The following is a 26,801-nucleotide window of genomic DNA, read 5'->3' on the forward strand; positions in this document are numbered from 1 at the left end:
GTCACGAGGAGAACATACATACTCCGTACAGACAAGGACCAGTAATCAGGATTGAACCCGGGTCTCCTTTTGCAGATGTTTGCTAGAAGAAACTAAAATGTATCCCCTGCCCTGTATTCTCCCCATACATTCATCAGCAATTTAAGCCCCCCTTTCCTGAATTATCTCCTCCTCAGTCATACAACGGAGAACAGCTCAGCACAGACCCTTCAGTCCACAACGTCTGTGCCGAACAAGATGTCAAGAAAAAATAATCTCATCTGCCATATGGTTGCGGAGGACGTTTCCAGTCCGGGGAGAGTTTAGGGCTAGAGGGCATGGTCTCAGAATAAAAGAATGTACTTTTAGAATGGAGATGAGGAGGAGTTTCTTTTGCCAGAGGGTGGTGGAATTCATTGCCTCAGCCATGGAGGGTAAAGTGGAGGTTGGTAAGGTCTTGATTAGTAAGGGCATCAGTTAAAGGGATGTGGCAGGCAAATAGGGTTGAGAGGAAAAAATAGATCAGCCATGATCAAATGGCAGAGCAGGTTCGTTAGGCCAAATGGCCTAATTTTACTCCTGCCTTATGATCCCTTTGTCAGGGAAAATGGCTCGTGTTTAGTTATAATGTCATGGGAGTGCAGAATACAGTGGAGACACTCCAAATGGCAAGAGTCTAACTTACACTGTTTGATCTCTACAAACTTGGTAAAGTATTAATGAACAAAATCTTACTGTTATTTGCCCAATACTGCCACTGTTTGATGTCATAGCACTGATCCCAATAATTAACCTTCCTACATAAAAGTCTGGATTTCCTTACCTTGGCTTTTAAACAAAATAATTGTGTTAGACTGACAATGAATGTTGCTGTGGAGAAAAACAACACCACTGAGTGTCAGGAAGTCACGTTGCAGGTTTACAGAACTTTGGTTAGGCTGCATTTGGAAAATTGTATGCAGTTCTGGTCGCTCCTTTACAGGAAGGATGTGGAGACTTGATGTGCAGAAGAGGTTCACCAGAATGCTGCCTGGATTCAAGGGTATTAGCTATATGGAGAGCATGGACAAGCTTGGATTGTTTTCTCTGCAGTGCCAAAGGCCAAGGGGAGACCTGATAGAAGTATGTAAAATCATGTGAAGCAGAGATAGGGGAGACAGCGAGAACCTTTTTTCACAGGGTGAAAACGTCAAAGACTAGAGGGCACAACGAAAGTGAGAGGGGCAAAATTTCAAGATGTCGTCCGAAGCAAGATTTATTTTTTTTAGAAACAGTGTGGTTGCCTGGGGTGGCAGTGGAGTCAGATGTAATAGGCTTTTACGTCTTTTAGGGAGGCACATGAATTTGCAGGGATTGCACTATATGGATCGTGTGCAGACAGAGGAGATTAGTTCATCTTGGCATTACATTCAACATCGTCATGAAGGGCTGGTTCCTGTGCAGTACTGTTCGATGTAAACACTAAAACAAAATCTATTTTGCACATTCAGACTCAAGGGACTGCTAGAATCTTGAGCAAAAAACAAACTGCTGGAGGAACTCAGAGGGTCAGGCAGCATTTTTTCCCTCCGCAGATGATGCCTGGCCTGCTGATTTCCTCTAGTAGTTTGTTTTCTGCTCCATTTTGTACATCGTTTTTTAATGTTACTGATCTTCCCTTTTACTGTATCGTTGCACCGTAAATTTAGAGGCTGGCAAGTTTTGGCCTGGCCAAAAAGATTAAAAACACTCAAATTTCTGGTTAAAATGTCAAGCATGTATTAATGCAGACTGCAGCTCGCAACAACTTTCCTGCAGCCTGCCACTGCTTTTGCCAATATATAATCACATGAACTGATATTTTGTTACTTGCCAACCCGATGAATTTACATTGTGCTCCTGAATCCAAGTTATCAATGCAAATTACCAGCTAAACCTCAGCATCAATTCTTGAAACAGTTTATTCAATATATCTGTCCATCCTGCTATGCCTTTCCCAATGAATGTTGCTTACCAATTTCTTATTCATTTCCTGGTCACTGCAATTCTTGGCATTTTACACTTACTTAGCAGTCCAAGGAGCACTGGCAAGTTGCTGAACCAGTAAAGGGCAGGGGTAAGGCAGGGTTGCCCACGCTCCTGTCATGTTAGTGTGTTGCTAAGAACCCATTGCTGAATGAACCGGGAAGGAAGGGAGCGTAAGAGGTCAATGACATGTGTCATTGCTAGGCAGTAAGGGCACACAAATGAAGACCTCAGTGTACATGGACAATGCCACCCTCTGCTGCTCAGATCCACATTTGGAACGCAGATTGATCCGCACCTGCGACTACTCTGAGTTAGCATCGGGAATCAATGTCAACTGCAAGTAGAGCGAGGCTATGCTCTTCAGCAACTGGCCCAACCGATCTTCCATCCCCTTCTCCATCAGGTCTGACTACCTGAAGGTGTTGGGGATATGGTTCGGAGTGGCCGAGGCGTGCAACAAGAAATGCCGGAGTAGATAACAAAGCAAAAACGGCACTCCCTCTCAACAACCAGGAGAAACTTGGTGTGAGAAACTCTTGGTGCTACCGTCCTTGACACAGGAGTGGCCTGTCCCCCGCTCTGCCTCGGCAATCACCCGAGCCATCTTCTGGTTCATCTGGGGATCAAAGGTAGTGTAGGTCCAATGGGTTACGGTGCACGAATCGGCAGACAATGGGGCAAAAGTGTGCCCAACATCGCCCTCCCCCCGATGGGCGCCTTCATGTGCGGCTGCATCAGGCCATGCGTGGAGCAAAGGCACATGAGCACTAAGTGTCGTTACCTGAAATTCTACCTGTTGAAGGATGTGTTGAAGGATGGGCCTGGCACCAATGCCATACAACGTGGCAGTCAACTGAACAACGCCGTACTACCTGTCCTTTTTGGAAAAGTTCTTCACCTTTGACCACAAGTCCACCAGGCAGTGGTCATCATGGACAAGACTCGATGGATCCCCAAGCAGATTACCCAGTTTGTCCAGTGAAATGCCTCATCGCCAAAACTCTCCATAAGTACCAAGACCTTGCTTGAGTGGCTGTGAGAGGGGCCCTCCTAATTAGGTCCTTCCCGCACTGCCGGAATCTTACTGCCGCGGCACCCAGAGACAGGTACTATGGATCTCTTCGCAGAGTGTGGCTTTGCAAAGAGGGTCTGGTGAATGATGCAAAGATCCTGGTCACAGTCCACCCTGAGCAGCTCCGTAACTGAGGACTCTGTGACTCGTCGGCTGCCCCCAGGGACACATTCAGAGATGGAAGGTCATCAACTCGGTTGAAAGACTCTCTTTGGTCTGCCTGAGATTTGTTCGCTTCCCGGCAGAGCAAGATGTCCATCAGGGAATGTCGCCGACTAGCTCATTCTAGACTGCAGGATTACTTGCTGAGGGATTCGCTGAAGCTTGGTGCAGCCAACGTCAAGGGGGAGGACCACAGTCTAGGGTCCTTCCACTGTTGGACACGAAGTGCCCGGTGGGGACACCCCTCAAACAAGGGAAGGGATATCACCCCAGGGGGCCATATGAGTGGCACGGGTGCTTTGCTTAAAGATAAGTGTGCACTCTACTGAGTATGGCACTAGTTCAGTTCAGAAATATAGCGTGGAAACATGTCCTTTGGCCCACCGAGTCCATACCGACCAGCAATCCCTGTACACTAGCACTATCCTGCACACTAGGCACAATTTGCCATCTTTGCTGAAGCAAATTACCCTACAAACCTGTACATCTTTAGTGTGGGAGGAAACCGGAGCACCTGGGGGAAACCCACGCGGTCACAGGGAGAACACACAAACTCTGAACAGACTAGCACCCACAGGCAGGAACGAACTCGGGTCTCTGGCGCTGCAAGGCATCAACTCTACCGCTGCACTTCTGTGCTGCCTGTAATGAATGTATCGATGCTGAGAATGCCTGAAGAGTTTGGGGTTTTTTTGGAACAATTTTTGCTTTTATTCTGAATAAAGTTTATCTTTGGAAAAAAAAGTAAAGGGCATTGTGGCTGAATCTAATCTCAGGCTCATTCAAATCTCCATTTTAGCAGAGGCCACTAGATAAAGAGGAGTGAAAACACCAGGAAATCATCCCTACAAGTACTGTCTTATTGCTCCTGACAGATGAACCAAGTGCAATGTGCAGATCAAAAATAAAAAAATTCTGTTCAGAGATTATTTGAATGATACAAGACAAATCTTGATTAGTAAGGGTATCAGGGGTTATGGAGAGAAGGCAGGAGAATGGGGTTGAGGGGGAAAGATAGATCAGCCCAGATTGTATGTCGGAGTAGACTTGATGGGCAACATGTCCTAATTCTGCTCCTGGAACTTATGAGTATCGTCACTTTCAAAGCACTGCAAGGCAAAGTATTGCTGGATTCAAATAACAAGGAACTGCAGATGCTGATTTATACTAAAGAAAAACAAAATGCTGGAGCAACTTTACAGGTCAGGCAGTATCTCTAGAGAACATGTATAGGTGATGTTTTCTGAATGTTTGTTCATTCCTTCCACAGATGCTGTCTAACCCACTGAGTTACTCCAGCACTTTGTGTCATTTACTACTAAATTCTGATAAATGATCACTTGATAAGTTGAGCCAAGTGAAAGATAAGAGCATCATTCTTGGACCAGAATCATTTCCCAATGCAGGAGATGGGTGGAGCAATGAATTTACACATCCACAAATAACTAAAAGCACAAGTGAAGAAAGAATTCCAGGAAAGCTAATCTTCATCTGAAGTGGCTAATAATCAAGTGTACTCAAATACCCTTGACCAAACTCAATGTAGATATGAATGATCAGCATTGGGCATTAAAAGTTACAAAATATACCAATTTTACAATGTTACCAAGAAAATTTACCACGACAAAAATCAGGATTTAAAGGGTTACATTATGACAGGTTGCATAAACTTGTCATATATTCCCTTGTTTTGAAGATTTAGTTGTGATCAAATTAAGGGCTTTGAAATGATAAACAGGAACAGCTGATTCATGAATGCCATTTCCTCCAGTGAAGAAATCTAAAGCAAGTCAACGTAATCTTAAAAGTAGGAGCTACAAGACGAGTTTCATCAGGAGACACTTTCTTGCACACAAAAAGTGGTGTATTCTGGAGTCCCTTCCTGTGAATAACTACAGTTTAATTACTGGAGACACAAACAAGGAACGATAGATGCTGGAATCTGGAGGATTAACTCGGGTCAGGCAGCATCTGTGGAGGGAATGAACAGGCAATGTTTTTGGCTGGACCTTCTTCAGAGAGATTTATTATTAGATAAGGTATTAAAGCATTTGGAAAGAAACAGGCAAAAAGTGGATCAATGGTATTACTGAATGTCAAAAAAAAAACAAGAATCCAAATAGATTAATACTAGGTGTTTATGTTAAACATTACACTTCTGACAGCCTAATTAAGAGCAAAAAAAGTGGATTATTAGAAGCAAAATTTTAAATGAACCAAAGGCACTCTTGTTTGAAAAGGTATCACAAAATGTTGGAGTAACTCAGCGGGTCAGACAGCATGAAAAGAGTAAAACCACCATTGTTACCCATATGAAAATGAGTCCCATCCATTGATTGAAGACTCTGGCAAGCTGTTTGAACCAAAAATAAAAGATTCAAATCTTGGACCCTGTGCAACATTCAGACAACTTAAATTCATGCAATAAAATCTGTTACCATTTTTGAAAATCTTACCAATGACAGTCCATTTCACCGATCCCCCCCTAATTTTCTACTTAATAATTCCTCCAAGATATTCAAAACTCAGTTGCCTACAAAATTAGTAGGTCTTGTGACTTTAAGCATACTCTGATATTCACCAAGGTCAGGGCTGATCTTATATCTCAGCTCTATTTCCCCCACACTATCCCCATATGCCTTGATTCTCTTTTTATCCAGAAATCTATCATTCTCCAGGATAGAGAATGCCAACAATTCATTACCACTAAGTAAAGAAACGTCTAAATGCCACCCCTCAACAAGTTCAAAAATAAACTCTGAAATACCCAGACTCACATCACCTATCCACGTTCTCCAGGGATGCTGCCTGACTCACTGAGTTACTCCTGCACTGTGTCTTCCCCCCCTCCCCCCCCATCCTAAATAAGTTGTCCCTTATCAAAGGCTGTCACCTTTGGTTCCAGAATATTGTGCCAGAAGAAACAGCCTCCCTGTGTCCATAATGACGAGCCCTGTAAGAATATTATACATTTTAATGCGATCACCTCACATTGCGCTGATCTCCAGAAAAGACATCCAGTTTATTCAAATCTCTTCTCATGTGCTTCATCAGCATCCCATTAATCAGGTTGTCAAGTCTTCACTGTACACCCTGTTATGCCAAATGCATTCCCTTTTCAGTAAGGAGACTAAAACTGCACATACTCTCAGTGTGTGCTCTCAGCAAAGCCATGTTTAACTGCAGTAAACATGGTCTCATCTGTACTGAAATAATCTCACATTGAAAGTCTAACCACAATTTGAATTACGAATTCCTGGTTGCACCAACATATTAGCCATCCGTGACCTGGCCCCCTCATTCCCCAATACATTAATGAAACATCCCATCCTCATATGTAACTGTCAGTTCACTATTCATTATAACATCTCTCAATTCCTTCACAATCAGTTATCTTTCCCTCTCGCCACTGCAGCTACACAACACTCAAGGAAATGTAGATGCTGGTTTACGTCAAAGATAGCTACAAAAAAACTGGAGTAACTCAGTGGGCCATACAGCATCTCTGGAGAAAATGAACAGGTGACGTTTCGGGTCGAGACCCTTCTTCAGAACAATTGTCTGTACTGAGTCTGTACTGATCTCAGTTTAAGCAATCAATGCAAATCAAAATTCGTATTGTTAACCATGCTTTCACATATCCCCAAGTCTCAGGTAGTAGGACTTAGCCATTTCCCGATTTCCCCCCTTAAATAAAAAAATAAGAGAAGTTTTAAAAGCTTTTGAAGAACACTTATTATGTTACTGAACCACATAAGCCAAACCAGCTTTAAACCTCAACAACTCAGCTTCGACCCACATTGAACCTGCACAGGCCTAGCAGTGACATCGGGTAAAATAGAAAGTGATGCAAACAAGGTAAAAACAAAATAGCAGCAGGTGCAAACGAGCCACGCTTTAAAAGTGACGGTCGAGAGTGGAAAACATTTCCTCTCAAACCGGTTCACAAGGCTCGCTCCAGAGTTTTTTCCCCCCCTGTTTATCAGAGTGATTTTCAGTTTGCACGGACAGAATAGCGTTTTGGAGAGGATACAGAAGTAATCGCACGCCTGGTTCTCTTTTCTTCATGAGCACACGCTGCAATGCAATGACTACTTACTTTTCACAGGTTGAGGATTGGACTGTTTCCTCCTGGGCATTTTTCACTTGCAGCTTAAAATTTCCCTGAAACGTTTTTTTTAAATTAAAAAAGGCAACATTCGCACGCTTCCAATGCTCCTTAACATTAAAAAAAAAAGTGAATTTAAACCTCCTCTACTTCCTGCTTCAAACTATCAGCCATTAATGAAACAACAGTCCCTGAGCGTCCGTGCAGGAAGGAAATCCATCACTTCCTCCCTCTCCCACTCGCTTCATGACCTCATCGCGTACGCTCGGTCACGACGTCAGGGTGCGTCCGCTACCCGTCTACAAGGCCTTCTGGGGATTGTAGTCCAAACAGGAACTTGCAAGCCTACAATAGATAGTATAAGAAAATAACTGCAGATGCTGGTACAAATCGAAGGTATTTATTCACAAAATGCTGGAGTAACTCAGCAGATCAGGCAGCATCTCGGGAGAGAAGGAATGGGTGACGTTTCGGGTCGAGACCCTTCTTCAGTCTGAAGAAGGGCCTCGACCTGAAACGTCACCCATTCCTACTCTCCCGAGATACTGCCTGACCTGCTGAGTTACTGCAGCATTTTGTGAATAAAAGCCAACAATAGATAGTCGCCCATTCCTTCTCTCCCGAGATGCTGCCTGACCTGCTGAGTTACTCCAGCATTTTGTGAATAAATACCTTCGATTTGTATCAGCATCTGCAGTTATTTTCTTATACTACAATAGATAGACCTTATTTATTCACAAAATGCTGGAGTAACTCAGCAGGTCAGGCAGTATCTCAGGAGAGAAGGAATGGGTGACGTTTCGGGACGAGATTGAGTGCAAGCCAACAATGTTGCCTACAATGCAGAGATGGACACACAAATTATTTTGTATAGGAAGGAACTGCAGATCATAAGGAATAGGAGTAGAATTAGGCCATTCGGCCTATTAACTCTACTCCACCATTCAATCATGCCTGATCTATCTCTGCTTCCTAACCCCATTCTTCTGCCTTCTCCCCATAACCTCTGACACCTGTACTAATTAAGAATCGATCTATCTCTGCCTTAAAAGATGACAGAGAGGTGTGGAAAGGAAATACAGATACTGGTTTACACCAAAGATAGACACAAAAATCTGGAGTAACTCAGTGGGTCAGATAGCATCTCTGGAGAAAATGATGATGCTGCTGGTCGAAGAAGATCTCGACCCAAAACATCACCTCTTCCTTTTCTCCTAAGATGCTGTCTGGCCTGTTGAGTTACACAAATTATTTCTACAGTTGCTTTTGAATTAGAAGAGGCTTTTAAACAGGTGGTTATTAGACATTATAAAAAGCCGCTCCAAGCAGGACACACGCCAAGCCGCACCATCATCTTCTGCAGATGGACGGATGCCAGAGAAAAAGCATATCTAAATTTGAGGATGATGGAGAGGTGGAGAACTGCACATGTTGGTTTACACTGAAGATAGACACAAAATGCTGGAGTAACTCAGCGGGTTGGGCAGCATCTCTGGGGGAAAAGGAATGGGTGACGTTTGGTGCCGAGACCCTTCTTCAGACTGAGTCATGGGAGAGGGAAAGTAGAGACATGGAAGGGTAACGTTTGAAAACAACAGACATGGCGGCGCCTAACGGCAGCGGCTGACTAGCAGTCTGTCCGTCTTTTTTTTGTTGTGTGTCGGTGTTGGGATGGTTTTTATATATATTTTTTTGGTTGTGTATGTGTGGGAGGGGGTGGTGGTGTGGGTGGGTGGGGGTGGGTGTGGGGGGGGGGGGACTTTTATCTTCCTCACGGCGCGGGGTGCGGCTCGGCAGCGGGGCCTAACATCGCCCGCTGCGGCTCGGCCGCTGGACTTTACATCCCGGTGCGGCTTGGCCGCTGGACTTTACATCCCGGTGCGGCTTGGCCGCTGGACTTTACATCCCGGTGCGGCTTGGCCGCTGGACTTAACAGTGCCCGGTGCAGTTCGGCTGCGGGGCTTAACATCGCCCGGTGCAGCTCGGCTGCGGGGCTTAACAGTGCCCGGTGCAGCTCGGCTGCGGGGCTTAACATCGCCCGGTGCAGCTCGGCTGCGGGGCTTAACATCGCCCGGTGCAGCTCGACTGCGGGGCTTTTCATCGCTGGTGCGGCTCAACTGCGGACTTGACATCGCCCGGTGCGGCTCGACCACGGGACTTAGCTGCGCAAGGCTTGGTCGCGGGCCTTTCATCGCCCGGTTCGGCCGCGGGACGTTTCAGCGCCCGGTGCGGGGACTGTGCGGGTCGGTCGGGGACGAGCTGTCTGTCCGTGGGCGTGGGGAAGAGAGTGGAAGTTTTGTTGCCTCCATCACCGTGAGGGGGTGTTTGGAGTCACTGTGATGGACGTTTGTGTTGGGGTTATGTGTCTTGTGTTCTTTTTTTTTTTTTTTCTATGACTGCTATGTAGTTTCGTTCGGTACTTCGGTACCGAACGACAAATAAAGCTCTGTTATGTTATATCAAATCAGACTATGAACAAGGAAATTTGCAGATGATACTAAGCTGGGGGGTAGTGTGAATTGTGAGGAAGATGCAATAAGGCTGCAGGGTGACTTGGACAGGTTGTGTGAGTGGGCGGATACATGGCAGATGCAGTTTAATGTAGATAAGTGTGAGGTTATTCACTTTGGAAGTAAGAATAGAAAGGCAGATTATTATCTGAATGGTGTCAAGTTAGGAGGAGGGGATGTTCAACGAGATCTGGGTGTCCTAGTGCATCAGTCACTGAAAGGAAGCATGCAGGTACAGCAGGCAGTGAAGAAAGCCAATGGAATGTTGGCCTTCATAACAAGAGGAGTTGAGTATAGGAGCAAAGAGGTCCTTCTACAGTTGTACCGGGCCCTGGTGAGACCGCACATGGAGTACTGTGTGCAGTTTTGGTCTCCAAATTTGAGGAAGGATATTCTTGCTATTGAGGGCGTGCAGCGTAGGTTCACTAGGTTAATTCCCGGAATGGCGGGACTGTCGTATGTTGAAAGGCTGGAGCGATTGGGCTTGTATACACTGGAATTTAGAAGGATGAGGGGGGATCTTATTGAAACATATAAGATAATTAGGGGATTGGACACATTAGAGGCAGGAAACATGTTCCCAATGTTGGGGGAGTCCAGAACAAGGGGCCACAGTTTAAGAATAAGGGGTAGGCCATTTAGAACGGAGATGAGGAAGAACTTTTTCAGTCAGAGAGTGGTGAAGGTGTGGAATTCTCTGCCTCAGAAGGCAGTGGAGGCCAGTTCGTTGGATGCTTTCAAGAGAGAGCTGGATAGAGCTCTTAAGGATAGCGGAGTGAGGGGGTATGGGGAGAAGGCAGGAACGGGGTACTGATTGAGAGTGATCAGCCATGATCGTATTGAATGGCGGTGCTGGCTCGAAGGGCTGAATGGCCTACTCCTGCACCTATTGTCTATTGAAATGCAGAATGGTTCATTGTTGGCTGCGGGGAAGGTGGCAACGTGGCATACAATCAGTAAAATTAATCAGGAGGACAGTGAAACTTGTCAGAGAACTAGGATGGAGGAGAGATGGAGAGAGAGGGAAAGCAAGGGTTACTTGAAGTTAGAGAAATCAATATCCATACCGCTGGGTTGTAAGCTGCAAAAAGCTGGGGAGTAACTCAGCGGGTCAGGCAGCATCTCTGGAGAAAAAGGCCTTCTCTCTAGAGATGCTGCCTGACCCACTGAAAGAACTCCAGCTTTTTCCGTCATCTTCGGTTTAAACCAGCATCTGCAGTTCCTTTCAATACCTTTACTGCATATTTCAACTACTGCCGTCGCCCACGCCTCAGAAGCTTTGCGAAGATTGTTATGGACCATTGCTGTTTAAAAATAAAGATTTCTACAATACTTTCCCGCCTACAAAAGGAACGACTGACTGACTACAATTACCAGAGTGCAATGCATTCAACACTTGATAATGCATAGGAAGTAGAGTCGAGTGTTTTATTGTCATATGCCCCAAATAGAATAACGAAATTCTTATTTGCAAGAGCAAAACCGAATTTGTAAACATAGAACAGTTTAAACAATATAATAAACAAGAAAAAAAAGTTCAGTGTGTTTATATGTATATACGTCACACATATATATATATATATATATATATAATAATCATTTAGCTTTCTGGATTTATTAACAAATTGCTGGAGTAACTCAGCAGGACAGGGATCATCTATGGAGAAAATGAATGGGTGACGTTTCGCGACGCCAAGCGAAGTTGGACCATTGCAAAATAAAGACAGACGTGTGCATACAGACATACAAATATACATACACAATAATCATGCAGCTTTCCGGATTTATTAACGTCGGTCTTTATTTTGCAATGGTCCAACTTCACTTGAAGAAGGGTCTCGACCCGAAACGACACCCGTTCCTTCTCTCCAGAGATGCTGCCTGTCCCACTGAGTTTCTCCACTCCAGCACTCAGTGTCCGTCGATGCGCCGTCACGGCCACCTTCAATGTTTACTCGGGAAGTGATGACGGAATAGGGTGCGCAGGTTCTGGTGACGTTTTCCGCAGCGTGTGTGGGCCGGGGCCAGGGCCGGGCCCGGGACCGGAAGCGGATCAGCTGTTGTGGGGCCGAGCGGCGGGCAGATGAGAGAGGCGGCGAGCGCCAGGGGTAAGTAAGTGACCAGCAGGTCTGTCACTGTCCAGCCTCTGCCCACCAACGACAGCCTGGTGTCGCAATGAAGCTCTCGGTTTAAGGTACATCGGAGAGTTAAATCTCGGATCTTGCTTTGAGAAAGACTCGAATTCTTTCTTCCTTCCTCCCTCCCCCCCCCCCTTGTAATAATTGGGGACAATTTACTCTTTTTGATGCTGAAACCCCCAGTCTAATCTCATTCGAATCTCTTCGTTAAATTCGCTGACCTTACTGAGGTAACCTTTGATTTGGTGTCCGTGATCTGTCGACATGGGCCTTTTGCAAGGATGTTTTAAAGCCATTTAATATTCCATCCGCTCCTGTCCAGCAATCTCTGCATTTGGAAGGTTTCTAACGGAGGTTAGACTGCAGCAAAGGAGGATCCGTGAGTTAAAATCCTCTGCCTCTAACTTCTGTCGACAATTTGAACTGACTTTGTTGTAACCCAACGTTAAAAGTCTGGCGTTGCAGTGCAATGCGTTTATCCAACTGTGAACGAATGCTGGTGGGCAGTTCACTTCAATGCCTGGATATAATTTGTATCAATAAATTGCTATTATGGATCATAATTTGCTCCAAGTAGGTAAATATAAATGACCCTCTTCAATTTCATTTTGCGTTTTGAATAGAAGCCAATTTTACAAATGGGTCCTTTGATTCCCTTGAAAATCAAATACTGCAGATACTAGAAATTTGTAATAAAAACAGTATGCAGGTACTCAGCAGGCCATGTGACATTCTGTGGAGAAGAGCCAGAGTTAACATTTTGGGTCAATGACCTAATGAAGGACCATTGACTGAAACCTTAACTCTGATTCACTCTTCACAGAATGCTGAGTGTTTCTAGAGCTTTCACTCTGATTTATTTTAAAATTTGTGATCATCTTTTGCGTACCTTTCTGTTTGGTATACTTCAATTCATTTCAATAAATTAAGAGTCCAGAACCAGGGGCCACTGTTTAAGAATAAGGGGTAGGCCATTTAGAACGGAGACGAGGAAAAACTTTTTCACCCAGAGAGTTGTGAATCTGGAATTCTCTGCCTCAGAAGGCAGTGGAGGCTGATTCTCTGCATGCTTTCAAAAGAGAGTTAGTTAGAGCTCTTAAAGATAGCGGAGTCAAGGGACATGGGGAGAAGGCAGGAACAGGGTACTGATTGTGGATGATCAGCCATGATCACAGTGAATGGCGGTGTTGGCTCGAAGGGCCGAAGGGCCTACTCCTGCACCTATTGTCTATAATGAAAAGGACTGATGTCTCCCGTCTCCCATTGGGCAGAAAATACAAAAGTTTGAAAGCATGTGTAACCAGATTCAAGAACAGCCCATCCATTAGCTAGGGTATAGTCTCTATCTTCCAATCGACCTCACTGGGGATCATGGATTTTGTTTCTGTAATCATAACGCTATAATACTGTAACACTATTTTGCATTCTGGTATTTTTCTCGTTGCTCTACCTGTTGTATTTGTGGATTAAATGCAAACAAGCTTTTCACATTATATGTGACAATAATAAACCAACACCAATGGCCATGCTGTTTTTGGAGTAAAGGTTTGATTTAGGAACTAAGTTATGAGAAAAGCATAACTTATTTACAATAGCATGGCCTTTTTTAATTTGGATAGCATGGCCTTTTTAAATTTGGAGTGTAGGAGGCTGAGGGGTGACCTTATTAACGTGTTCAATATCATGAGGAACATGGATGAAGTGAACGCTCACAGTCCAGGATAGAGGATTCCAAAGTTAGAGAACATTAGTTAAGAGGGACCTCAGAGGCAACCCTTTCACTCAGAGCGTAGTCCACGTCTGGATTGTGCTGCCAGAGGAAGCTATAGAAATGGATACAGTTACGACTTTTAAAAGAATTTGGACAGATATATCAGTTGGAAGGGTTTCATGGGCTAGAGGACAGATGCAGACAAGTGGGACTATGTGCCAACTTGATCGGCACGGACAAGGTGGACCAAATGGTCTGTTTCAGTGCTGTATTGCTCTATGATGCTGATTTAAGGAGACTGTTGTTAAAGCATAACTTATTTACAAATGGACAGTACCTGTTTTGTATTTTATTACAAATATGCTGTAATGCTAAATGCAGATGAGTTTTCATCATTTTAATATTTTGATCAAAACTTTGACTGGAAAAAGAAAAGCTGCTTCGCTGGGTAATACATTGCAGAAACTGGAAACTTCCAACTCTTAACTCCACCTCATTCAGTTATTCCATTATTGTACTTCATTTTTTTATAATATGCGCGGGAAACTTTCAGTTTTGCACCTGTTGTGTTTATTGTTATATTTATCATTTCTGTATGTATACTGTTTACTCTGAGCATCATATGAAGAAGAACATTAATTGCACATATGACAGGGTGGAGGGGGAGAAAGCTGGAAGGGAGGAGGGGCAAGACAAAGATTAGCAGATAATAGGTTGGTACAGATTAGTGGGAGGGTTGAGAGTCAGATGGTTGGACAAAGGACAGATGTAAAAACAGAAGGTGTAAGACAAAAGGATTGAAGAGTTGCGAATTGTGAAGCGAGAGAAAGGAATGTGGATGGAAGGAGAGGGGAGAAATAAATGTGGGGGAAGAAGGGAGGAGGAGGAGGGGGGAGGGGGTGTTGTACTTGCCTAAAATTGGAGAAACCAATGTTCAGACCGTTGGGTTGCAGGCTACCCAAGCGGAATATGAGGTAATGTTCCTCTAGTTTACATGTGGCCTCTGGCAATGAATGAGCCCAGGACAGAAAGGTCAGTATGGGAATGGGAAGAGGAATTAAAATAGTTAGCTACTGGGAGATCCAGAAGGCCCTGATGTACCAAGCACAAGTGTTCGACGAAACAGTTTATGTTGAGGGGAAGCTGGCCAAGAATATAAAAAAGGACAGTAAAAGCTTCTTTAGATATGTTAAGAGAAAAAGAGTAGCAAAGTCAAATGTGGGTCCCTTGAAGGCAGACACAGGTGAAATTATTATGGGTAACAAGGAAATGGCAGAAGAGTTGAACAGGTACTTCGGATCTGTCTTCACTAAGGAAGACACAAACAATCTCCCAGATGTAGTGGAGAACAGAGGATCTAGGGGGGTAGAGGAACTGAAAGAAATTTTCATTAGGCGAGAAATAGTATTGGGTAGACTAATGGGACTGAAGGATGATAAATCCCCTGGGCCTGATGGTCTGCATCCCAGAGTCCTCAGGGAGGTGGCTCTAGAAATAGTGGACACATTGGTCATCATTTTCCAATGTTCAATAGATTCAGGATCAGTTCCTGTGGATTGGAGGATAGCTAATGTTATCCCACTTTTCAAGAAAGGAGCGAGAGAGAAAACGGGGAATTATAGACCAGTTAGCCTTACTTCGGTGGTGGGAAAGATGCTGGAGTCAATTATTAAAGAGGTAATAACGGTGCATTTGGATAGCAGTAAAAGGATAAGTCCAAGTCAGCATGGATTTATGAAAGGGAAATCATGCTTGACTAATCTTCTGGAATTTTTTTGAGGACGTGACAAGTAAAATGAAGGGGAGTCAGTGGATGTAGTGTATCTAGACTTTCAGAAAGCCTTTGATGACACACAGGAGATTGGTGACTAAAATTAGAGCACATGGTATTGGGGGTAGTGTGTTGACATGGATAGAAAATTGGTTGGCAGACAGGAAGCAAAGAGTAGGAGTAAACGGGTCCTTTTCAGAATGGCAGGCAGTGGCGAGTGGAGTGCCGCAAGGCTCGGTGTTGGGGCCGCAACTGTTTATCATATCTATTAATGATTTGGAAGAGGGAATTAGAAGCAACACTGGCAAGTTTGCGGATGACATAAAGCTGGGTGGCAGTGTAAACTGTGAAGAGGATGTTAGGAGGTTGCTGGGTGACCTGGACAGGTTGAGTGAGTGGGCAGATGCGTGGCAGATGCAGTATAATATAGATAAATGTGAGGTTATCCACTTTGGCGGCAAAAACAAGGAGGCAGATTATTATTAGGTAAGGGGGAGGTGCAGCGAGACCTGGCTGTCAATAGACAATAGGTGCAGGAGTAGGCCATTCAGCCCTTCGAGCCAGCCCATTCAATGCGATCATGGCTGATCACTCTCAATCAGTACCCCGTTCCTGCCTTCTCCCCATACCCCCTCACTCCGCTATCCTTAAGAGCTCTATCCAGCTCTCTCTTGAAAGCATCCAACAAACTGGCCTCCACTGCCTTCTGAGGCAGAAAATTCCACACCTTCACCACTCTCTGACTGAAAAAGTTCTTCCTCATCTCTGTTCTAAATGGCCTACCCCTTATTCTTAAACTGTGGCCCCTTGTTCTGGACTCCCCCAACATTGGGAACATGTTTCCTGCCTCTAATGTGTCCAATCCCCTAATTATCTTATATGTTTCAATAAGATCCCCCCTCATCCTTCTAAATTCCAGTGTATACAAGCCTAATTGCTCCAGCCTTTCAACATACGACAGTCCCGCCATTCCGGGAATTAACCTAGTGAACCTACGTTGCACGCCCTCAATAGCAAGAATATCCTTCCTCAAATTTGGAGACCAAAACTGCACACAGTACTCCAGGTGTGGTCTCACCAGGGCCCGGTACAACTGTAGAAGGGCCTCTTTGCTCCTATACTCAACTACTCTTGTTATGAAGGCGTGGTGTCCTTGTACATCAGTCACTGAAAGTTGGCGTGCAGGTACAGCATGCAGTGAAGAAAGCTAATGGAATGTTGGCCTTCATAACAAGAGGATTTCAGTATAGGAGTAGAGATTCTTCTGCAGTTGTATAGGGCCCTGGTAAGACCACATCTGGAGTATTGTGTACAGTTTTGGTCTCCTGATTTGAGGAAGGACATCCTTGTAATTGAGGCAGTGCAGCGTAGGTTCACGAGATTGATCCCTGGGATGGCGGGACTGACATGAGGAAAGATTGAAAAGACTAGGCTTGTATTCACTGGAGTTTGGAAGGATGAGAGGGGATCTTATAGAAACATATACAATTATAAAAGGACTGGACAAGCTAGATGCAGGAAAAATGTTCCCAATGTTGGGCGAGTCCAGAACCAGGGGTCACAGTCTTAGAATAAAGGGGAGGCCATTTAAAACTGAGGTGAGAAAAAACTTTTTCACCCAGAGATTTGTGAATTTGTGGAATTCTCTGCCACAGAGGGCAGTGGAAGCCAAATCATTGGATGGATTTAAGAGAGAGTTAGATAGAGCTCTAGGGGCTAGTGGAATCAAGAGATATGGGGAGAAGGCAAGCACGGGTTATTGATTAGGGACGATCAGCCATGATTGCAATGAATGGTGGTGCTGGCTCGAAGGCCCGAATGGCCTCCTCCTGCACCTATTTTCTATGTTTCTATGTTTGGAGCATAATTGGGCAGAAAATGCTGAGCAATGAATTGATAAAATGCAAACTGTGGCTTGACAGCATAGAAATCCTGTTGTTTTGTAATTAAATTACCAATAGCTATTTTTTTCTGATGACCATGTCTCACTTTACTGATGAATTTAGTGTTTGGGTGGAAATACTTGGAGAAAACATTATTTACTCACCTCTTCACCTCATCCACTGACACAAGCACCACTATCTCCTTCTCTGCCCTGTCTATTGGATTGGGTTACTCCACAGTTCTCGGTTATTATGCAGCATTGAATGGGGTTCTCTGAGCTCTTTAACTTCAATCTTCTCCGGGTTTCCACACATCCAAAACACATTCCTCTTTTCGGGAAGGTCCCCTACTATCATTGCACCCAGTTTTTCCTCTTTCAGCTATTTAAAAGTGAATTTCCTCCAAGACCTTGGTGTGGCCTCAGAGCCTTTCTCCTCCTTCTGCCCTTCATCCAGCCTTTGCTCCTTCAATAGTTTACCTTTCAGCCTTGTTCTTTAGAGCCAACTTTCTACCTCTGCCACCCTGCTGATTTAAAAAATGAAAAACCTATAGTTTTGAATATAGACTTTGCTTTACAGTTTTTGCTTGTTTTTCCATTAACAATTTGCTATTTACCATTTATCTTCTCTTGCTCATTTGCTGAATCACCCTGAGCCTTTATGGGAGGCTCTTCAGAAATATAGACACAGGGAACTGCAGGTGCTGGTTTACAAAAAAAAGACACCACGTGCTGGAGTAGCACAGTCAGTCAGGCAACATCTCTGGAGAACATGGATAGGTGACATTTTGGGTCCGTTTGTATCTTCTTCAGAAATATAACTTGTTGAGGTTGCGGTTACTTCCATTTAATTGTAATGTTGAATAGAAAGGAATTCTTCGTATTCTTGAAATAAATGTTTTCAAATCCCTGTGTGTAGAAATAAGGTGTATAGTATGCATTTTGTAAAGTTACAAGGCAGTCCAGTTGACCATAAATTTTCAGATGATACTGATGACAATTGCCATTTGGTCATTGATTAATATGTAATTTTAATAATTTATTGTGAGGTGATTACATTAAAACGTCATCTGCAGTCCCTCTAAAACACTTTTTTTGTTTTTGCCCCAGCCTCCAGTACTTTGCCCTGGTGTTCACATCAAACACAATGCATAATTGAAAAGACAATGTTTATTCTTAATCTCCTGCATGTCTTTCACAATTCAAGTGAATGTAATGCAGTAATGTCAAATTCCCGCCTTTCAACCACACTGAAAAATCTGTAATGTATTGGGAATCGTTATTAGAAGGTAACTAATGAGGTTTGTATAAGTTTGAACAGAACGCTTGGCGGTAGTTATTGTGGAGTTACTGAATGACACTTGTCTGACAGAAAAAAGGTTTGATATAATAGTTGCTGCTTATCAGGAGTTGGATAACAAGCACACTGTGTGCACAAACCCAGGGTGCTGATATATCCGTCGAGCTGCAGCAGCAGCATTCTCAGGATCTCTCAGACAAAGGGCCATTGACATGAAACATTAGCTGTGTTTTACCCCTTGGATGCTGGCTGACCGGAGTATTTCCAGCATGCACCCGTTTAGCTTTTTTTTGTCAGCAAGGTCGTTTACCTAATTTCAGAATCAATAACTGGTCCAAAGGTATAACTTTGAGAGTAATATTAATCTCCTTTGCCTCTTTAAAAAAATTTATCATAAGGGAGGATAGTTGATTAAATTGTAAAGCATTGAAAACAGGATCCTTAAGGACTTTTTCACTATACCTGACCATAGTCATACAGCGTGGAAACAGGCCCTTTGGCCCAACTTGCCCACGTTGACCATCATGCCCCATCTATGCTAGTCTGCTGCCTGCGTTTTGCTCATAACCCTCCAAACCTATTCCATCCATGTACCTATCTAAATGCTTATTAAACGCTGCAAATGTACCTGCCTCTACTCCCTCCTCCGACATCTCGTTCCTTACACTCACCACCCTTTGTGTAAAACTGTTATCCCTCAGGTTCCTATTAAATCTTGCTCCCCTCACCCTAAACCTATGTCCTCTGGTTCTTGATTCCTACTCTGGCCAAAAGATTCTATGCGTTTACCTGATTTATTCCTCTCAAGATTTTGTACACCTATAAGATCACCCCTCATCTTCCTGTGCTCCACGGAGTAAACACCTAGCCTGCTCAACCTCTCCCTATAGCTCAGGCCCTCGAGTCCTGGCAACATCCTCGCAAATCTTCTCTGCACCCTTTTCAGCTTGGCAACATCTTTTCTATAACATGGTAACCAAAACTAATACAATACTGTAACTGTGGCCTCACCAACATCCTACGTAACTGCAGCATGACCTCCCAACTTCTATGCTCAATACTTTGATTGATGAAAGCCAATGTGCAGAAAGCCTTTTTGACACTCTATCTGCCTGTGATGCCCTTGTCAAGGAACTATGTACCTGCACTCCTAGATCCCTCTGCTCTACAACACTCCCCAGAGCCCTCCCATTCACTGTATCATAATAAACTAAACCAAACTAAACAGAAATGCTGAGCATTAGACAAGATCTTGTGTTTTCCAGTCTAACCAAACTATAAACTAGATCTGTGTAAGAAAGAACTGCAGATGCTAGTTTAAATCGAAGGTAGACACAAAATGCTGGAGTAACTCAGTGGGACAGGCAGCATTTCTGGAGAGAAGGAATGGGTGACGTTTCGGTTCGAGACCCCTCTTCCGTCTGAAACATAGAAACATAGAAAACGGGTGCAAGAGGAGGACATTTGGCCCTTCGAGCCAGCACCACCTTTCATTGTGATCATGGGTGATCATCCACAATCAGTATCCGGTGCCTGCCTTCTCCCCATACCCCTTGATTCCACTCGCCACTGCCTGCCATTCTGACAGGGACCCGTTTATTCCTACTCTTTGTTTCCTGTCTGCCAACCAATTCTCTATCCATGTCAATACCCTACCCCCAATACCATCATGTGCATCCCGCTGAGTTACTTCAGCATTTTGTATAACCTAGGTATAATATCCTTAATGCAACAGCAACCTTGAAACAAACCTATTCATATCGCACGGTGGAATCAAAATATAAGGAAGGATTATTTAATTTTGTCAATAATTATTTTTCAACCCCCACCCACACTGAGATTAAAAAACAACCTGGACTATTGATTAAAAAGCACAGGGCTACAATGTTTTCTGAAGCATTGGAGGCGGTTACGTCCATGAACTTCCTGGAAGGGTTGTGAAACTGTATAGCAACCTGGACTTTAGCCAATTCCTGTTTTTGTTGTTGTCTTTTGAATATTTAACTTGCTGTTCTTTTTAGGCTTGAGGAACCAGCAAGAATTTTAATGAGAGAGGCAAAAAGGTCAGACTTTAACAGCAGTAATATTTGAATCAATCTTTTGGAAAGCAAAATGGCATTGGTATCGGAGCTGCTGTTATGCACTATTCCTGGAATGGAGCAGCAATGTTAGTTCACGTTTTGTGTACTGTGCAACATTTCCCTGTGGCAGTGTCTCTCTCTGGTCTGTACTGAATTAGATCTTTATTGATTTAGTGTTGGTGAATTTTCAACCTTTGTCACAGAATCTAATGTATTTATTTTCATTTAACCTCAGTGGAAAGCTGGATATTTCTATAATCAGCGGCTAATCTACAACATTAAGATTGACAAGCCACAAATATTACTGAGGTCTTTATTTGTTGAGTGTGTCATTTGCCTTGGCCCTTCGACAGTCGACATATTTATTATACTAGGCATTTTGAACCGTGGCTTTTCAATATTTTAGAGTTCACAAGTTATTAATACAAATGCATTTTGTTACAGACCCCAAAGTTGTAAATCAGAATGTTGCATGCCAGGATGAACTCTTTATACTTCCAACCCTGTCCATCTTTGCATCCCTGTAGTACTGATACTTTCTCCCCACCCCACATCTTCTCCTCTTCCTCCTTGCTATCATGTCTCCTTCAACAATGGGTGAGCAAAATTTTCTTCTAAAGACCTCTGTTTCATTCTCCAATTTTCTATTGCCCTATTCTTTATGTTCTGCTAATGACCCTTGGCACATCAAAAGTGGACATCCTTTCCACCAGTTACAAAGTGCTTGACTGAGTCTGCCCATTTCAAAAATCTGCTTCCTCTCCTCTCTTTGCATATCGAGTAAAGATAGCATTTATTTTATCCTTGCCTGCCACCCTCCCAAGTTGAAATTCTGCCACCTTCAACAAGGTATACCTGCCTCTTTTCAGATTCATAGCATTATCACCACACCTGCTTCTGATTAATGTGTTTTGATCTCTAGATTCAAATATATTCTTGTGAACCTGGTGACTTGTTAATTTACTATTTATTGCCCATTCCTAACCTGCCTTGGAAATGGTGGTGGGCCACCAGTTTGAAGTGCTCCAGACTTTCTGATGAAGATACTCCCATCAACATGACCTCAGTCGGTTAGAATTGCTCGTAATATTTCTTTCAACCTATCCCTCAACCTGGGTGCTACTCGGAGTTATGTGGTCAGTCCCTTGAGATTAGGAACCCTGTGTCATGGTGTTAGAATAGCAGCCCAGCTCTTCATGTCAGCAATTCAAAATAATTGGTTATTAACCTCATGGAAGTGGGGTGAAGAGGAGCAGCGAAAGACATTAGTAGATGCTTGACAGCTTTAAGTTCCTAGGCGGATATGTCACCACCAGTCTAAGTTCATCCCTTCACACTGTGGTAATCAAGAAAGCACATCTGTATATTTACTTTCTTGGGTATCTGAGATGATTTGGTATGTCCATGAGGATTCTCTCAAACTTCTAGAGATGTGTTACAGAAGTATACTGACAGGATGCATCTCACCCTGGTATGATAACAATTAGCGCTGCAAAGTCCAGTGAACACAGCCCAGTCCATCACAGGCTTTGCACACATTTGACCTATATCCTTTACATTTACCATCTACGAGTCTGCCCAAATGCCTTTTAAACATTTTAATTGCATCTGTCTCCATCACCTCCTTAAGACGTCATTCTAGACATCCAACACCCTCTGTGTGGAAAAAACTTGCCTCTCCAGTCTCCTTTCAATTTCTCCTCTCTCACCTTAAACCTATGTCCTCTTGTAGAAGAAGGGTTCTGACCCGAAACGTCATCCATGCCTTTTCTCCAGAGATGCTGCCTGACCCGCTGAGTTATACCAGCATTTTGTGTCTATCCTCTTGTTCTAGATTCTCCTGCCCTGTGAAAAAGATTCTGACCTTCTGTCCTCTCTATACTCATAATTCCATCAGGCTCAAAAGGTCTCTGAGAACCAGGATCAACCCAATATGCCAAATGACCTCCTTGCATATCCTATGGAAATAAGAAATACTCTTAACTTTGTGTAAGGTTTTTATTCTTGTCCTCATCTCTTTAACTTTCATCTGTCCTGCTGGTAACTCCATTGATTTGCAGCTTTGAGTATCAGTCAGCGATTTTTTTCATTTGTGAGTCTTGATGGAAAACATTGGGAGGATAACTAACAAGTGTAGTCTTACCCACTATTTAATGTGTAAAAGAGCAAAGTTCTGTCATCTTTCATACAAAAGGACTAACGTCAAAGGAGTCAAATTATGGATTTCCCTCGTCTCTGCCAAGATGAAGTCCAGAGCACAGGTTATATACTCTTGGGAGTTCTCACTGTGCTTGGTATGATTCATTTGTAACAGAATGACAAATAAGCGGTTTCTTCCATAATTTGGAGTGAAACTCTGAACATGAACAATCTGAGCCTTGCAGATTAGCTGTTTCTATTCACTTTGTCGCAGCTGCTTCTGAGCAATTTCAAATGGTTAGGACACTAGTAGGGCAGTATACCAATTTCTTTAATTTTCTTTACGACTACATTGTCACCAGTAGCTCCATATGTAAACAATTGAGTGCTTTGGCATCAGTCTGTGGACGGGTTGGTTTGGACTGCAGCCCCCATTGCTTGGATGTGTCAGACAGCACTTTTGTCTAGCTGTGGAGAGAATTGTTTCCAAAGGAACAAGAAAAGCTCAGGGGGTTGGGTAACTGTGGCAAGCGAAACAAAATTACTGATTTTACTTTGGTTTTGAGATACAGAGCGGAAACAGGCCCTTCGGTCCACCGAGTCTGCGCCAACCATTGATCCCCAAACACTAGTAATACCCTTATTCATTTATTTGTTTCATCACACAAATTTTAGTGCCACGTCATTGGCCTCTGCAAGATCCTTTACAGTGCATGTGCCCCGTCCGTACTCGTAGTCTGCTGCATCTTCAGTATATCCCCGCTTCAGCATGTTCGATTTGCTCCTCCCCATGCCTGTCCGCAGTCTGTTGAGACTGCGCCAGGTTATCCACGGTTGGTTGGAACCTGGTGGGAGTTTCTCAGGGGGATCGATTGCCATGTGAATGTCTTCCGGAGATTTCTCTAGTCTCTCTTCCCAGAGTTCGAGCCTTCTGGACAATGTACTGCAGTCCAGGGGATGGACAGAAGAGAGGGAACATCTGTGTGATTTCAAAAGCTGACGTAGCAAAGGGTGGTCATGTAGGGGGTGTCTTTCATCCTCTGATTGTCTGAGGCGTTCTTTTTGACTGGCTACAGCTCTTCTGATTCCAGGAGGTGCAATGCCAGAGAGTAGGTAGATGTTGTCAGTCTTGGTATGTTTCATGCATCCACTGATGCAGCGACAGCTTGTGTTTAGCACAGGATCAATCTTCCTTGCATGAGCTGAGCGCTCCCACACTGCGCAGGCATACTCGGCAGTGGAGAAGTAGGGGGCCAGAGCTGTTGATCGAATGGTTTTAGAATTTGCTTCCCATTTTGAGGTACTTAGCTTGCTAAGAAGAGCATTTCTTGAACTGACTTTACCTTTAAGCTTTGTGATATGTGATTTGTCAGTCAGAGATCGATCAAGAGTCACACCGAGATAGACTGGACTGTCACAGTGCTCCAATCTGACTCCATTCCATATGATCTTCAATCTTCGATTTGCATACTTGTTCTTCAAGTGGAAGGCACAGACTTGGGTTTTAGATGGATTGGCTCTCAGGTGATTCTCTTTGTAGTACGAGGACAGGTTGACTAAAGCCTCACACAGAGTAGCTACACATTTGGGACAATTTGAATTGAATTGAATACTTTATTGTCACCCTACACACTTGGGACAATTTGAATTGGATTGAATACTTTATTGTCACCCTACACACTTGGGACAATTTGAATTGGAGTGAATACTTTATTGTCACCCTACACACTTGGGACAATTTGAATTGGAGTGAATACTTTATTGTCACCCTACACACTTGGGACAATTTGAATTGGAGTGAATACTTTATTGTCACCCTACACACTTGGAACAATTTGAATTGAATTGAATACTTTATTGTCACATGTGACAAGACATAGTAAAATTCTTTGCTTGCATGCCCAAGGTATGCAAATAGTCGCCCATAATTGAATTGAATACTTTATTGTCACATGTGACAAGGCATAGTAAAATTCTTTGCTTGCATGCCCAAGGTATGCAAATAGTCGCCCATAATTGAATTGAATACTTTATTGTCACATGTGACAAGGCATAGTAAAATTCTTTGCTTGCATGCCCAAGGTATGCAAATAGTCACCCATAAAGGGCGCTTACAAAGTTACAAAGTACTCCTGCGTTAGGTTCCCCTTTGTTCTCCCCCCCCCCCCCCCATGGCGGTCCCCCCACGCCGGGTCCCCCATTGTGCAATTTACAATTTTACCGAAGCCAATTAACCTACAAGGCTCTACGTCTTTGGAATGTGAGAGGAAACCGGAGCACCCGGAGAAAACCAACATGGTCATGGGGGAAACATTCAAACTCTGTGCAGACAGCACCCCTACTCAGGATCGAACTTGGGACTCTGGCACTGTAAGGCAGCGACTCTATTGCTGCACCACCATGCCGCCCATTTAAAGAGGAAAGGGACAGATTTTGTTTGACCTTTCATTGGATATGGGGGATAAAAGGATGTAGCTGGTTTGAATCAAGAGCAAAGAAAATGAATTGGGTCACTTGAATTTAAATTCCCGGCTGCTATGGTGGGATTAAAATTCATTTTTCTACATCATTGGTTTGATGACTTCTATACTACTGTTTCAGAAGTAGCTAATTCATGAACATTGAATTCTCCAATTTTAGGTAACGTGCTCCTTCTGTTTCTTTTTCTCTCCTTCTGATCTAACCAGATCCTCTCTCACATGCACCCTCCTTTTTAAATCCCATCTTCCCTATCACCCAGTCTCTTTTTCTGGCCCTCACCCACTCTATCTGTTCTTTACCCGCAAACTCCTTCCACTGGGATGCCTCCCCCCACAGTTTCCATCTGCCCATCCCATCTTCCTTATTTGGTTCCATGTTTCACCCTTCTTTCCCTTTAGATTCCATCATCTGCAGCCCTTTGTTACCTCAAGCCATTACTACCCAGTTTCCGCCCGTCCCCCATCAGACACCTTCTGCCAGTTGACCACTCCTCGTCTCGATCCATCTATCATTTTCCCCTACTCTTCCCCCTTCACCTCTTTGCACTGACTATGTCGCTTCTACTCTTTCAGTCCACATGAACAATCCTGACATGAACCCTCAACAGTCCATTTCCCTTCACAGATGCTGCTGAGTTGATCCAGCATAAAGTCAAGAGTGAAGGAAGGAACTTCAGATGCTGGTTTAAACCAAAGATAGACACAAAAAGCTGGAGTAACTCAGCGGGACAGGCAGTATCTCTGGAGAGAAGGAATGGGTGACGTTTCGAGTCGAGACCCTTCTTCAGACTGAAGAAGGATCTCGACCCGAAACGCACCCATTCCTCTCCAGAAATGCTGCCTGTCCCTCTGAGTTACCCCAGCTTTTTGTGTCTATCTTTGGTTTAAACCAGCATCTGAAGTTCCTTCCTTCACTCTTGACTTTTAACTCACTTGTAACCTGGTGCCAAGACAATAATAATAATGTCAGCAAAACAAATGTGATTGTGATTGATTTCAGGAAGCGAAGCAGTGTAATGTCACCCATTCCTTCTCTCCAGAAATGCTGCGTGTCCCGCTGAGTTACTCCAGCATTTTGTGTCTATCGGCACGTTTTGTGTCTATTGTTAAGTTCGGCACATTCCCAACAACTCCCACCAGCTTCTTCAGATGCGCCGTTGAAAACATTTTATCGGGATACATCACAGCATGGTTTGATAACAGCTCCATCTGAGACCAAGACATTGCAGAAAATGGTGGACGTTACCAAGTCCAACATGCAAACCAAACTCCTTTCTCCAAAGTTCATCCACACTTCACGCTGCGTCACCAGCATAAGCAAGAACCAATCTCACCCCGGTCACTCCGTCTTCTCCCCACTCCCATTGGGCAAGAGGTACAGAAGATTGAAAATGCATACGTCCAGATTCAGGGGCGGTTTCTTCCCAGCTGTTATCAGGCAACTGAACCATCCTCTCACCA

The 26,801-nt window shown here is 43.8% G+C and overlaps 2 protein-coding genes across 5 annotated transcripts in view; one reads left to right on the forward strand and one right to left on the reverse strand.

The window, feature by feature from the left end:
- Positions 1–7,560, reverse strand: part of LOC144593730 (uncharacterized) — a 29,545-nt gene extending 21,985 nt beyond the window's left edge. For all 3 annotated transcript variants that reach the window (XR_013547289.1, XR_013547288.1, XM_078399722.1), the window contains exon 1: positions 7,320–7,560. Coding sequence is in view for 1 of the 3 variants with exons in the window: in XM_078399722.1 (XP_078255848.1) it covers positions 7,320–7,359 (40 nt within the window). In the remaining 2 variants the exon portion in view is untranslated. The remainder of the gene's footprint in view (positions 1–7,319) is intronic.
- A 4,277-nt stretch (positions 7,561–11,837) lies between these two features.
- The window catches only part of LOC144593731 (E3 ubiquitin-protein ligase RNF19A), an 87,131-nt gene continuing 72,167 nt past the window's right edge, over positions 11,838–26,801 (forward strand). Inside the window, exon 1 of one of the 2 annotated variants that reach the window (XM_078399725.1) lies at positions 11,838–11,946. The gene's annotated coding sequence lies outside the window, so the exon portion shown is untranslated. Of the gene's footprint in view, positions 12,033–26,801 lie in introns of both variants that reach the window. The other variant, XM_078399724.1, reaches the window with a different exon arrangement.

Source organism: Rhinoraja longicauda, chromosome 5 (genome assembly GCF_053455715.1).
Source record: "Rhinoraja longicauda isolate Sanriku21f chromosome 5, sRhiLon1.1, whole genome shotgun sequence".
Lineage (NCBI taxonomy): Eukaryota > Metazoa > Chordata > Chondrichthyes > Rajiformes > Arhynchobatidae > Rhinoraja > Rhinoraja longicauda.